Source organism: Ostrea edulis, chromosome 6 (assembly GCF_947568905.1).
Source record: "Ostrea edulis chromosome 6, xbOstEdul1.1, whole genome shotgun sequence".
Taxonomy (NCBI): Eukaryota; Metazoa; Mollusca; class Bivalvia; order Ostreida; family Ostreidae; genus Ostrea; species Ostrea edulis.
This window is the reverse complement of record NC_079169.1, coordinates 2496654-2512856: the sequence shown is the minus strand read 5'-3', so window position 1 is coordinate 2512856 and position 16203 is coordinate 2496654. Positions and strand designations below refer to the sequence as shown.

Genomic DNA, 16203 nt, shown 5'->3' with positions numbered 1-16203 from the left:
TTGATATGTTGATTGTTACGAGCGAATATGTAATTTCCGGCTGGATATGCATTTCTGCATGCCGGTCTGATATGTGATATAGATTTTCTGACCGGTCGTTGATATCAGTTATTGTGACGTCACCCGTATCACGCAGTGCAGAATCTGCATAATCATTACTAAGTATATGATAAACTAAAAATATTGTATACCACAATTCACGTAAACGCCGTGGACATTTGTTGATGATCAACTGTGAAATCAACATTTACTATTACTATGATAATATTTTGTGTACTCCGGTTCATGATATTATCAATTAGTCGTTTGATGAGGTAAACAAGTTACGCAAATTTTATCAAACTGAACTATTTTTCACCGAAATGTGTATGGACATTTCAAAATTTGTATATCCTAAATAGTACTGGGATATTGTTCACGAATTTACGTCGAACCGATTCTAGGGACAAAACCACGAAAATAATTAAGAAACAATAGATGTATCTAGCTCTCAATCTGTTCCTGAGTATACGTACAACTTCTGTGTTTAACCACTGAAATGTTCTTCTGCTTTTTACAACTCTCCCTCTCTAACTGGCATGAACCTCTGTACGTCACGCCATCAGACCCGCACACTTCTGCACCTTCCTCGTCTGCGCATGTGCCAACTGGACAGACACACTCAAAGTTAAGCGGTTGCTTTTCTATACATTCTGCACCAAACTTACAGTCAAGAGCTTTACAAATTCTGTCACCTGCAAGAAGAGCGAAAAATTCAGTATTAACAGAAATATTGCTGAGAGTACAAAATTGAAATTTTCTTCTTTAATTGCTTTAGTTATTGTTCAACATTAAAGCAAATGTAGCATAAATCTTGTTCACATAAAACAAATCAACAATTTAAAGTTCGACGATGGCGGGAAAAACATTTGTCTAGAAATGTGTACTTGGTCAACATCCATCAATTACAGAAAAATTGATCAAAAATAGAATTCAAATACCAGTATATAAGGACAATCAGGTTGGAAGCAATGTAAATGATAGACAAGTATTGTTAATTGTGTACTTTTCATTGTTATACATACAAAGTGCAGGAAGCATTGTAGTCATATCTATTTATCATATAAATCGGTATGCTTCGGGTACACGTCTTCATACGTACCCTGTTCAATCTTGGATTCTTTTGTGGTTTGGGTATTTATCCCATTTTCTTTTATCTTATCCGCCAATAAATCTGAAGCTGCTTTTTTATCTACAATGTAGACACAATGTAAACGTAATATAAATTTTACAGTTTTTATGATTAGATAATTATACAAATTGTATAGGTATTTACTTGAGCAAAATCGAATATTGAGCGTAATCGACTCTCGTGCACTGTTTCATGTAATCCCGAATTAGCGCACCCGTTGTGTCTAATGATGGATATTTGCAGATTTTCGTATTTTAGCGCAACTTGTCGAAATTTTTGCGCTATTTTTCTCCGCGAAAAAGAAACTTGCGCTAATATATGAATCCCGCTAAAAAGCCACTTATCCGGTATAGTAAATTAATTGAATATAATGATCTTTCACGAATTGAAAGCCAATTTATAAAAATGCTGTAGCAGTAATTTACATAGGACATTGATGTGCTTCGATAAGAAGGGAATGCTAAACAGACTTTGATAATATAGTACAAAGAAATGTTATTTCAAAACATGTCGTCTGCTGAAGACATAATGACAGTGTAAGAGGGATGTACCGGAGGACAACCCCCGAGAGCGATAATTTTTGTATGAAATAAAAAATGTGCACGAATTGTTTATTCTTAAGCAATTCTGAAAACGAAGAACAATGTAATTTATTTCTATGAAACTACGGTTACGTTTGGAACACGCAGAAAGTATAGTTCTTCTGAAGGAGACGCACTACCATTTTTTTTTAACGTCAAGATATAAAATGTCATAAACCCCTTGACGCAACAATTGGTTTTGTTTTGCATCATTGGGTTTATTTAAGAAAAAAATTAATATTTTGGAAAATGCATGAAAGCATGAACTTTAACGTTTCAAGCCGGCATGCTTTTCATGTTCAAAGCGCTAACGCATGTATGTAAAGGTGAAGTTCATACCCTCATGTATTTTAAAAAATTAAAAATTATCTCTTATATTTTTACATTCTACTTTCATTTCTGTCGGAATTTCCAGCCGTTAAAGTAAAAGCCCCACATCTATCAAGATTCCTATCCGCCTTGTTCGTTACTACAGCGCAGTCATGAGGAAATGGCAACCATTACCATTTGTAAAGATATCACAGGCAAAAATATGGTTAGTATTAAAAGTTTAACATCGACGGACTGTGGTGGATTCATGTATAAATCGAATACGAATAAACATTCTTAGCAAATATTTCGCTATTGGCAGCGTTTACGTGCTGCTCGATTCTTTGCTAGGAAGTGTGTAGCGAGACGTTGCAGTAGTAGTGCTCTACAACTATTTTACCTTCACTTGACTTATGATCGTCGTCATTGTCCGACACCAATGTTATGACGTTATTTCCATAAACCAGTACTATAACAGTAAAAAATAAACAAATTCTCAGCTTTTTGTCAATATTAGTAATCCCATAAATGTCATCCTCTATGGGTAATGTTCACGAAGAAATCCAAATAAATAAGTCACCATACAATTTCAATCATTTCCCTGTCCTTGAAAGGTGCATTTATGAGATTTTCGGTAGATAAGGAACATTTTCAACCAATTTATGCGGAGTCAACCCACTGTCTGAAAAAATAAGTTAATTTGGCTGCTTTCGATCGACTGACATTTCACTGCCAATATTTAACAGTTTAGGAGATTTTTAATATTTCTATTGTGCTTTACTGTTTAATGTCAAATCAAGGAAGCAGAAAAATGATTTGGATCATAAAATCTGCACACCTTAAAGCAGTTTCCGACGCTAGTATTGATTTAACACCCCGTAGCTGTAATTCACGTCAATAGAAAGGTTTTTCCTGCACTGGATTAATCAACGTGAATGTCATCTTTAACACTATAACCTAGTTGTCCACAACATTTTACCGTAATACACGTTTTGAATTAAGCATGTCAAAATCAGAGAGTCTTCGGAAGAGATTTAGATGCTACTTTACATTTCTATATCTGGTTTTGTATAATGGATGATTCCAAAAACTGCGAAAACAGACAAATTGTATACAGCTGTGCTGTGTATTCAGCTGCGATTTAGCCATTTTTTTGTCTTCCTATCAAACATGTTTTGACGTGTTTTGAATTTGGATTGTTCATTCATTTAAAACAAAATTTAAAAAAAAAAAAAGCAAACAAAACAAAAACAAAAAAAAAAAAAGCCAAAAAAAAAAAAAAAACACCAAAAAACCAGCCGTACATTCACTCGTAGATTGGCACGTTTCCAAAGTTTCAATGCTTTTTGCTTTTCAACGTCGAAAACCATGAAATATCCATATTTCTGTGCAAAATAGCATACCTACATGTAAGGTTAAAATTTTACCAAATGTACTCTAAATCCTGCTCACAGGGAATTTCGAAGTCTTCCCTTTGTGATAAAGGTGAAGATAACGAACAGTGATCAATCTCATAACTCCTATAAATAAAAATACAAAATAGAGAGTTGGGCAAACACGGAGCCCTGTATACACCATAGGTGGACTGAAGTGCCTAGGAGGAGTAAGCATCCCCTGTCGACCGGTCACACCCGCGGCGAGCCCTATATCTTGATCAGGTAAACGGAGTAATCCGTAGTAAAATCATAATTCTCCATCCGCTGACCCTTAAGTTTTACCGTGACCACAATAAAAACTACACTGTATCATTCCTGCAACTTTTATAAGATTATTAAATAGGAGGATGGCCTTTCTCACAATTATTTTGAGTGGCAAATGAACTTACCTTGAGTGTTGTTATCTGAGGTGTCTTTAAGAGGCTTCGATCCTTTTTCTTGTATTATTATTTCTGAAACCAAAAAAAGAAAATAGTTTGCTAAGCCTTTTTTGAAGTTTACAACACTGAACCTTAAAGACTGTTAAGTCATATTTTAATTTCAAATCGATATTGACACACTATTTTTGAATAATTATTGGTCACATATTTACCTAAATAACTACATACATATAGTATGTTATACTTACATGTAATTTGTAATCAACAACAATTTGTGAACGCAAAAGACAGACATTATTGAATGATACACACAGAAAAATTACAAGAAAATTAACGAATGTCAATATCATTATATAATTTCTTTATTTATCTATTTCATTTGATTGATATCGATATTAGAGAGAAGGGAGAAGAGCTGGCACAATCATAAATATTCTCCTGGCGCACGTCGCCGAGGGTTTTATTACACCGGTGTCAATTAAGATGTTGACAGAGGGTTTATTTTACATGTGACCGGACAATTACACCGTCTAGAAACTCCAACCAGCTCAGAGAGAATCCGCGAATTAATATTGTCGTTATCAGCATCTATATTGTGGAAACTGCCAACTAAGCCATTACCTTGTAGGGGATCAGGTGCCAAAGAGACTATTAACTCCGGATCACGTCGCTTTCTATTCGATGTACCAGGGTAATACTAATTGGTGGATATCAATTAGCAGATTTGTGATGGTTTTCGTATCTAAGCTATTCATTATTAATCATCCTTTCACTAGGGTCTATTTTCTTCATCGGATTGTTACATGTATATTTCAGTGCACCTACGCACGGGTGTAAATTTTCTTACATATTATATCGCCTACATTTGTTGTTTAACGACACGTCAATGTACGTATTTCCAGGTGATCACAGGTAACAGTCATGCACGTAGTAATAACCAGCAGGAAGTTCATGACTTTGGCCCATGCTTTATTGTAATTCAACGTGTACATGTCCCTCATTTGTGAGCCCCCTGTATCCAATTTTGTAGAGTTCCCACACTAGGCATGACTTCTATAGACTTTACATTTAAAACGATGTAAAAAAAAAATGAACATATTAATTCAAAAATCATTTTCATGCAGGACGTGTCATCAACGACATTCGTTTTTGTTTAATGATTTCCGCGATGCCACATAATAAACCTACTTTCAGTTTATTGACCTCCTACATTGTCTTTGTTCTTTTATATGGAAAAGACAAGTTGCTTTCTCCGGAAGTTAAGTTGGCGACACTGTTGTGCAAGGGATCTATCAATTTTACCTTTTATTTTGCTGTCATCCACAGTTGACGATGGTGCAGGTGTTTCCATGACAATAGGACCTGAAATGTACCTTAATTTTGTGAATATATTTAATGCCAATCATATTCACTGATATTTTTATAAGCAATATCCTTGAATGAAAAGACAAAAACACTTTTCTTTAACAAGTTCGGTTTATATATATACATGTACAATGTCACATTTCTCTAAAGTATATTGATTGATTGACGTTCGAGAATTTTTCACTCATATGGAGACGTCATCATTGCCGGTGAAGGGCTGCAAAATGTAGGCCTATGTTCGGCGCTTATGGCCTTTGAGCAGGGAGGGATCTTTATCGTGCCACATCTGCTGTGACACGAGGCCTCGGTTTTTGCAGCCTCATCCGAAAGACCGCCCCATTTTAGCCTCTTACGACAAGCAAGGGGTACTGGGGACCTATTCTAACCTGGATAACCACGGGAATCTAAAGTATAGATGTTGACAAGTCTATCTGGATGTGCATTTACAACACTTGGAAGATGTGTAATGCAATAATCTTGTTGTGGAATTAAACTCCAATTTAAATGAAAATTAAGCTTTAAAGGACGTTTATTGGCAGGGATAATAGAATGAATACCGAAGGAATTAAGAGATTATATTGAAATTGAGATACATGTAGTGGTACAACGCAGTTATTTTCTTTTCTGTCCCGTGGGGATCCAGGTTAGAATAGGTCCTTAGTACAGTACTCCTTGCTTGTCTTTCTGTTCTTGTTTAAGACAATATTGAAAACAAAATAGGCGTTTTCAATACGCAAATAGATTCCTTTGGCGTCCATGAACAAAAGACGACTATCTTCATTACTTGTGAAACGAAGTTGTACCGCAGCCATTTTGAATATTTTCGTAGGAAAAACATGTTTGAGTACCGTTTTTATTTGATTATTAGGTTGACGAGGAACTGAGTCATAAATGACAGCATCATGCAACCTGAAGTGTTTCACAGTATTGTTTATTCTTAGAAAATAACATCTAAATATTCTCTTTGTTCACATTCCAAAAAATTCCTAAACTTTTAATACTGATAGGCATGATACCACAAGATAGTGATCCGTTAAATGTAAAAAGAATTCGATGTTCGTGGAAAATATCGATCTGCAGTATTTTGTTACAAAAGAGAAAAGGGAAATTTCATTTGTTGTAATTCTGTCTCGGCCTTTCATGAGATTTTGTTCTGTGTCATCAACAGACAGATACCCTTGCCCTTTCATTATAGATTTCTATGAAAAATCTTTTTTTCTGAAGATCAAAGCCTAAACCTATCCATTAAAAACGAAAATCGACTATGTAAATTCTTTCGATGTTCTGATAATAATTCCCTGGACTGTCGTGTAAACACCATTTGGGGAAGTTCAGTGGGTGAAATCACAGCGACAGAACCAGAGAAGAGGGACTGAATATCATTAGGTAATAAAACTCAAACGATGTGAAGCAGTGCATGCGACACAATAGTAAACAACCCCACATAAACGCATAGGTAAGGTTTCATGTACTTGATATTTTGAGATTGAAGGTATCTGAAGGTGTTTGTCAAGCATAAATATGAAATGCCCCGATTATTTGATTTATACAGTGAAACCTGTCTAATCCGACATGCACGGGAAAACAAATCTTTTGTCCGAATATAATGCATGTCGGAATGAACATTTGTATAAAAGGAAAAAAAGCCCAATGAAAATATTTAACTAATGGTCGGAATGTCCAGTGAAATGGATTGCACAGTTGTCGGATTCGTCAGTTTTCACTGTATTTCAGCATTTTAGACAATCTCAAATCGTCTTCATTGCCCGCATGTCCTCTTTCATTTTTCGGACATTTCCCTCTGCATTAAATGACCAAAGCAACATTGACTTTTTCACTCGACATGGAATGAATACTTAGTGAGAGGAAGTATAGTATTTGATATTATCATATTATGCATTGGAAATTTTTAGTAAATAAGGGAAGTGAGGCCATATTTTGTATTGTAGCGGTCAAACGGGTTTGATTGTCGGTGACAAGATAGCTCAATTGGTAAAGCACTTAGAGATTCAGGGGGTCCGGGTTTGAATCCCGGTCTAGTCTATTGCATTTTCTCCCTTCTTGTTACACTTGGTGCGGTAGACCAGGCCCTAGAACTGACAGGCGAAAATGCCTGCTGTGGGATGTAGATCCTTGGTTGATGTTTTCAAGTTGTGAAGACATTTAAGGAGGGAGGAATGTAGCGGTCAGATGGGTTAATCGCCGGTGGCCAGATAGCTTATATGGTAGGAAACCTGACTGGAGATTCAGGGGGTCCGGGTTCGAATGACGGTCTGATGCGTTGCATTTTCCCCTTCCCGTTACAGTATTATATATGCATAAACCTATATTTTTATATTATGAAATTCGAGCCAGTGTATCCAGAAAACTCAAGTTGAAATTCGTAATTTTAGTACAATGGTTCTCAGATTAAGATTTGGTGTAGGATATGATAGATATGGAAGACCGTAATTTTATAGATAGCATGCAATTCAAAAAGTGATATTCAGGATATAAATATTATTTCTGCTATCTCCGATACACAATACCTTAAGTAATACCACCAGTCTCAGAAATGACAGATAGTAACAGAACTCCTCTGGTTGACGGCGGAATCGTACAGGTTAACTACCGTACTACCGTAAATAGTATCCGCCAGGAACACATTTACAGCTTAAGGGGACATTTGCCATTAAATAGAAACCCATTCTAGCGGCACTGTTATTCCTGCATTATCACAGAGTTCTATACGCTTGTCAGAACCAAACATTGCTCAGTTGTCAATCGCCGTAAAATGGCTGAAATAATGTCAAAACGGCGTAAAACCATTAACAATCAATTAATCTACACGTGTGCTCTATTGTATGTGAGTAGACTAAAAGCATAGATCCTGAAGACAATAATAACGAAATGCTAAGAGATAAATAGCAACCTGGGTATTGCGTTGGATGCAGTGTCGTGGTTTCCGGTTTGACTTCGCTTGACCCAGAACCGGAACCATCAATGACGTCAGCATCGTCCCCATCTTCATCGTCATCTCTATCAATAGTAACAACAGGTTTAGGTCTTGGCTTAGAACCATGCAGCGAGCCCTCATCTATGTTAATTAAATCCGGACGATGACCATTATCTGTGAAGGAAATGCAACTCCATTTTAATGCTACGTGTAGTAATTTTATTTGAATACATACATCTATATAGCAGTTAATAATGATTTTCTTGCAATCAAATTTATATGTTAGACAAAGAAATTGATGAGAGGTTTTCAAACAATATTGTTTTTTCAAAGACAATTACAGTCAAGTTGAGAAAATTTACGCAAATTATCGATTTCCGGTGATGGTGAACACTGGTTTATCATCAAAGACATCACGTCTTGATCAGAGTATTCCGGAATGGAATTTAACGACCTGCATCATTCGCCATAGGGTAGGATAAATACAAATTTGTCCATGTGGGCATCTTAATAAATTATCTGACTATTGGACATCAAATTTCTATTACTACAGTGTGTATTCCCGCTAGCCTGGAGGTCGTAGTCAATTTCTGGCTGTATGCAATCAGAAGAAAATGAGTCAGCGCGGTCGTACACGAAACGAGCTCATTTCATATGGAAGGGGTTTCCCTCCTCCTATAACATGTCGTCATTTACGATTCACTTGGGGCTTATCTTTTCCATCACATGCAGGCAAAAGAGAATTAATACGAACGTTTTACAAGGAATTCTGAATACAAAGAATATATCTGGTCTTCAAGAAACACTAGCACTACTGAAAGAATTCTATCAACTAGGGATATTCAATTGCCATTTTATCGTAAATACCAGATTGATATCTCTCAGTTTATAATTGGGGTGGGGTTGGTGGGATTGAGAAACTGAAGGATTTTCTCTCCTATAAACTAAGGCCAGAGTCTCCTGAACATAATATAATTAACCATTCAATAAAAGCGACATTTACATTATATGGGAAATACACAAGTTAACTGACTATGAATTCAAAATCTAAACACACGAACCAACACACACACCAGCACACGCACCAACACACACACCAGCACATTGAATGTGAAAGGAACACCTAAACACACGAAACTATTCATCGAGGTTGCATGGGATACCGAGCGAAACATATCGAGTTTGTATGGAATACCGAGCGAAACACATTGAGTTTGTATGGGATACCGAGCGAAACATATCGAGTTTGTATGGAATACCGAGCAAAACACATTGAGTTTGTATGGGATACCGAGCGAAACATATCGAGTTTGTATGGAATATCGAAACAACCGAAATTAATGCACTGGATGTTTGTGGAATACATGAGAAAGGGAACCAAAGCACTGCATATATATCCACACCAATATATCAAGTTCCATTGGAATATCGAAACCAATATATCAAGTTTCATTGGAATATCGAAACCAATATATCAAGTTTCATTGGAATATCGAAACCAATAGATCAAGTTTCAATGGAATATCAACACAAACGAGACAAATACAGTGGATATCAATGGAATACCAAACCTAAAGAATCCATGTGGTGTATACATTAAACAGCAATATCAAATATAATACAACAGCACGCCGGATATACACGAAAAACAACGACCCAGTAGAAATCTCAACGCAAAGAAACTACTACAGAGTGTGTACTTGTACCTACTGATAAAACACGCCACGCACTGTACGTACACAGAATATCCAAACAAACAATAACACCATCATGATACTGTACCAGTGGTTATTTACGCGTGGGGGAAATTGACACTAATTCCGTATTCACGTAATAAGCGTGTGTCCCACGCGTATATTTATAAATATTTGATATAATATATATTATATTCAGTTACCGCGTACCCCCCCCCCCCTTGCGTATAACGTAATGTTGGGCGTGGAAAACACGTACTAACCTCCCAGCGTAAATAACCACTTTTACAGTGTCAGCAGTACACGGTAACTACCCATACTATCCCAGTACATCAAATTTACATATAGAATTTAGACAAAGAAATTAACACACCGTATAACCATGGACTATCTACAATCCTGTCCATTCTACATTCAAATCAGAAAGAGGATAAACGTGACTGTCATTACGAATCATGACATTTTCTCTGTAGCGAACGATAAACCCAAATGATTCGTTCATCTAAAAAAATCCAATAGAACTTTTAGAAAGCCTGCGTTTACGCTTGCTGATGCGAGGACAATTATCACGCAGTACCCAAGGCATACAATGAGCGTCCAAGTCCCTGATTATAGTACTTACATGATTGTTTGAAGCTTAAGGAGCTTTTATGTGCTGCACAGTAAGGATTTCCATAGAGTACATTTTCTTATTAAGTTAATCAAGAGAAAATTGTGCTTCACTGAAAGATTTAATATGAAGACACTAAAGGGGTCATTTATCATTATCAAACTGAAACATGGGTTACGCGTAGACTGAGAGCACTGTGGATGGAATAAAGTACATTTATAATTGTGTACAGTACGTATAATATTCCCTTGGATTAAATGATTTTGAAAGTTTGCTGTCAAGTTTTTTTTTTTTTTTCATATCCCGATGATTTCTTCTGAAGTTGCAACACTAATAAGTAGTGAGGTCTCGGTTTATGAAAACAATGGATACATTTCTTTACAGTGGACCGTTGTTGAAAAATATCAAAGAAGCCCTGTACTCGGTGGTGCAAGTACTATGTATGCTTTCTTTATGCAAAACTTTAAAGAGTGTTTTATTTCTAAATTAGTATGTAGAGGTCCCTTTAAACACACAGTCTTCCTCGCTTTTGAAATTCTTACCTTATTTGAAGGAAAACGTTAAAAGAGAAAATGATTAGAAATGTATATTAAAATCTCCAAACGAATTCTAGTGTTCAGCTTTGCACAGAAAATAACTGCGTTCATAAGCCACTCGCTACTTTCAAGGACAATGGTATTGTGCTTTACAATCTGTATTACGTAGTGTGCTGTTCTTTGTAATTTCATAATTCGTAGTTTTATGTTAAAAACACAAATAACTTAATATTCATGAAATATTCATTGACCTAATCTGAAATACACTTCTATGTAGATCATGGCGATATTTCATTGCTAACGTCGTATAATGTGGGCGTCCAGCTTAAATAAATCCATCCTTTACAGGCGTCTCAATACATAATTCATTACAATAAAGCTTACATGTATTTATAGATACCCCAAATTACACAGCAAACTTGGTTAAATATCCATTCTACTGACGAAAAGATAAAGATGAGCAATTTGTAAAAACGTTTTTTCTAAAGGCATGAAAATTATAACAATAAATATTTTTTTTTAAAAATTTCAAACATTTACACAATTTTTTGTCATAATCAGAACAGGGAGACAGCACGCAAATGATTGATTGTATATTGTTCAACTTCCTTCTCGAGAATATTTCACTTCATCATTGACGGCGAAGGACTTCAAAATTTAGGTCTTTGCTCGCCGCTTACGGCCTTTTAACAGGGAAGAAACGCCCCATTTAGTCGCCACTTACGACAAGCACGGGGTAACGAGGGCCTATTCTAACCTGGATCCCCACGGGACCACACAAATGATAAATGGCTAATGTTTATCATTGAAACGTGTATTAATAACACAAAGTTTGTGCATGAGGCTTCGTAGGTAGGTAGATGTAGGGCAGTATTTGGAAGACTTCAAAATCCAGAATAACCCAATCACAAGTTGAAGCAGATAGACAATCACAAATATTCCATATCAATATGCTTCCGAAAGAAACCCTTTTTCGGGGGAAGATTCCTTTTTTTTTTTTTATATTAAGTTTCAGTAGAAATAGCAGTCTGTTTTGTGTAAGATGGTGAATTACTGCAGGCCTTGAATAATCATCACTATTTTTAGTGACGGGCACCGACCCCAATGTAGAAGTCTCGATGTATATTTCACAATGATGCACTTAATTACAAAAAAAAAGATTCGTTTGATTGGTTGCAACTCTAGTGTAATGTCATTTATTCAAATCATCACTGGAAGAATTCCTGATCTTAGTTGAATTATTACCGGAATGAAGGAAGATGTAACCTGCCATGTTGAGAGAGAAACTAGGAGTTATTTGCATAATCAATACTACTATATCGTTCTGAGTGACTACTGAATTAAATGTGTACGTCTAACGGACGATCACTTAAGCTCTCAGTTTCTCATTCTGGTTACGGTAAATAGTAAATAGAGAACAAGTCTGGACCGATGCCAAAAGGTATTGGTAACTAAAATAGTTTACGGCAAATGATTGAATTTTGTTGAATTCCGCCGACAAAATCTTTGAAGATACACGTAAATGAATCAAGAAATGTCTGTTTGCAGACGACAGCATCCATGGAACTTCAGCGTTACTGGCGGGGTAGATCTCTTCGTCGCTCTTTGTTTGCAGAACTTTTTCATCAAAATCCTAAATATTGGGGGAGACCCTAGCTAGCATTTCCTAAAATAGGATATATATGTAGATGTTTTTAATACATCTTTACTTGAAATAAAGGAAACTTCACTCGAAAAAAACCTGAAAGCCATTCTAAAGGGCCAAGCTACATCTGGTCCTCTATGTTTATAGACATCACAGTAACCCATGAGAGGAAACACAAAATGCGAATATATGCACGTGATGAATCTGTACATCGAGTGCACGTGATGAACCTGTACACCGAGTGCACGTGAATCGACATCTTTGGACGAAATACTGCAACTGACTTTAAACCTGTTTGCTTAAATGATGTGATCTATATACGAGTCGAATTCCTCCTATAGACATCCCAGGATGTCCCATAAACTGACGGCATTTTATCAGGACGAGTGGGTCTAGAGAATCGCTCTGGTATCTAATGCTGATTCCCCCGAAGAATAGCCCTGAATGCCAGTAATTGGAGGTTAAACGCTTGATGAACACAATCAATATTAGCGACTATCACTGTTTCTGCTCACAGGGACAGGTACAGTATTGAAAGTTTGATAAGCAGAGAAATGGTGTTATTTTGGCATTATATTTGAATTATAATGTTATTGATTTACAAAATAAACCTTCCTCTGCTCAGAATAGATGAATATGGAGAACAGGAGCAGAACGCGCCCAAATCTTGGTAGTTTCACACATGATTTGTCAATAGCAAAATATTAGTGTTGCTATTGCATAAGACGCCATCTCTCTAGACTAATTAATGAAAGATTGAAAACGCAGTTGTTTTGGATTTCATAACCATATATGGTTATTTCAAGAGCATTTGATCTCTGCGCAAATAGTAAAACAGGGAAGTGATAGCCCGTGTGATTGGATGATACAATCTTTTTTAAAAATATTTAAAATTTTGATAAGATGCTCTTGCAATGAACCTTTTGAAATCGCAGCATGGCGGCTTTCAAACGAGTAGCCTGGCGTCTGTCGTACCTTTTGAATGTCAGATGTCGTCTGCCATCGGCACGCGTTCAATAGTCTCGTGTAGAACATTTGTAATTTCAAAGAACGATTTTAAGAGCGTAAATAACTAATGAAAGTTCAAGGTTGACAACAGAGAATATTCTCAACAAATTAAATTTTAGGTTCCTAAAAGTCTACAATTACAGGATTGCCCTAATTAATATTTGAAAACGGCAGGTGAAAAATGACACATCATTTCCGTTGTATCAATTACTCATCATATTTTGTTTCGTGTGGAATTGTTGCTGCGACAAGACAGGATTGGTGACGTAGTTCGTTTTTTATTTTTTCAAACAATACTTGTTACACGTGTATCAGATAACACCCATTTATAACATTTTGTTCTCATTTATTTATTTCTTCTCTCTAGGAATAATGACTTAATTGAATCAATACAGTATCTTCTTGCTGAAGTCATTCGTCATTTGACGCATTGCAATTAATGACTACTTCGCTTCAGGGCCGTAACTGCCGATGAGGCAGACGAGGCAACTGCCTCGTCTGATTTTTTGGCAAAAAAGAAAATAAAAGTCAGAGAAAAAGAGGAAATGAAGAGGGAAAATTGAGTAGGAATAGTTAAACTTATAATGACAGGTGTTTACTTCAACTTGATGTGGATTAGTAATCCTTAATTTAATATAAATGTTATATTATAGGATATATGTTTAAAATGAAGACAAGCACCTTTGTCTTTGACACCATATTACGATTCTTTACATAGTACAAATGAAACACAAACATGATAAATTGGGATTTAAAAAGTGTCATTTTCAGTCGTAAAGTCAATCGGCGGCCCCCAATCCCCTGCCTCCCCTGATTTAGAACCCTACTTACGGCCCTGCGCTTAAAGATAATTCGTATTTTTCAAGTAATTACAACAAATCTTACCTGATTTATTAATCGGCTCCAATGTTGATTGGTGTGAAATGGCGAGAACTAGTCCAAACACAACCAAAAGATTGGTTATCGACTTCATCTTTAGCTAAACTTGATTTAGTCGTTTCGCAAGTCTCTAAACGGAAAAAGTTGAGTTTTAGAATCGCATACCGGTTCCCCTATCCCAGAAACTAAGGACGTCAGTAATATGCTGCAATAAGTAAATATCTGTGTGGATTCCTGGAATGTGATAGAAAATAGTTATACTTGGAGGTAGGGAATTCTGCGCAGATCGATGGAAATATTCACGTACGACACCAGCTAGCCGTCCACGGATCCCGACGAGGAGAGAGCTGGTCTACGTTAGTCAGAACGCTATCGATCTCGGGGAGAACTTGAATATTTTTTTTTTATTTTTCGTTTTGGTCTTCGCGATACAGTTCAGATTGGCAATACTCGAAAGACTCGATCGATGTAGTTTGACTCACTGCATGAATTATGGAGATGTGATAACAGCATTGACCTAGACCGAAATGGGATAGGTTTCTGACATTCTGCAGAATTGAGCACTTCCATCATGTCTATTTGTATTGCGTAAATCCATTTTCTTCAATATCATTTTATATGTATTAAATCCATACTCTTGTCTCTTTTGAATATTGGATCCATTGTTAAGAATTCTGCTTTTAAAATGGTAGGAAATAATTTTCTTTGCATTCAGATCTAGTAAAGTTATTGACAATTATACGTTTAGTGTACGATGTGCAATGCGGTTTCATATGGAACGAAAGCCGTTTAAAATTACAAGTCAGTAAGATGTTTCTTTGCACATACATTTTTGATGTTTCATCCTATTCTTTCAAATAGATTCATTCTGTTTTCTTGAATAATTTTAAAAAAAATCTCATTTGCTCCATTAATAATTTGGTTTATTGATTTAACTATCACCCCCGGGTGATGATATGGGTTTTCTGAAGATAACTTAGTTTCTTGATATCTCAATGTAATTGGGTTAAGGTAGTTGGGTATGATAAGAATTAACTTAATAGTGTAAAGTAATTAATTTTCGTGGGTTTCAATTATCGTAGTTTTCGTGGAATATCTTACAAAATCCTCTATAAACAAGAGGAACTAAGCCACCACAAAGCATTAAATCGGTCGCTAAAATGTATGCCTCCTACCCCTAGGCACCTGATCCCACCTCTGGCATATCCAGGGTCCATGTTTTCCTAACTCTTTATTTCTTTTTAGGAGTTATGAGATTGATCACCTTTCATGCATTTAAAACTATTTTCGAGGAAATACATAGGAATTATAATGTGACATCTTTTATTTAAAAGTAAAACAGAAGAAATTATTATAGATAATCACAAAGTATTAATACTAATATCTATAGAAGAAGACTTGCGTGGTTTTCAAAATTATACTCATAAATATTAAGATTTAACCACTCGGGGTTTAATCCATTTATCAAAAGGAAACGCCTCTTGATTTGCTGCTCTTTTATGATTCTATCTATTCTCAGATTATTCAGTTTCGTGTCCACTTGTTTTCCCTCGTTCTGCTACATTAACGATAACAGGTCGTTCCCGGGTTTTTACTGCTTCCCGTAACTGTCAGGCTATTAGCTTATCCTCTGACGTCATATTGTGCATCCGGA

At 36.0% G+C, this 16203-nt stretch overlaps 1 protein-coding gene across 2 annotated transcripts in view; it reads right to left on the bottom strand.

Annotated features, from left to right (window-relative positions):
- The window catches only part of LOC125645774 (uncharacterized), a 25689-nt gene extending 9486 nt beyond the window's left edge, over positions 1-16203 (bottom strand). The window contains exons 1-7 of one of the 2 annotated variants that reach the window (XM_048871591.2): positions 14556-16203; positions 8154-8351; positions 5180-5239; positions 3887-3949; positions 2462-2530; positions 1142-1231; positions 516-734 (exon numbers count right to left, since the gene is read on the bottom strand). In XM_048871591.2, coding sequence (XP_048727548.1) covers positions 516-734; positions 1142-1231; positions 2462-2530; positions 3887-3949; positions 5180-5239; positions 8154-8351; positions 14556-14643 — 787 coding nt within the window. In that variant the 5' untranslated portion in view covers positions 14644-16203. The remainder of the gene's footprint in view (positions 1-515; positions 735-1141; positions 1232-2461; positions 2531-3886; positions 3950-5179; positions 5240-8153; positions 8352-14555) is intronic. The other variant, XM_048871592.2, reaches the window with a different exon arrangement.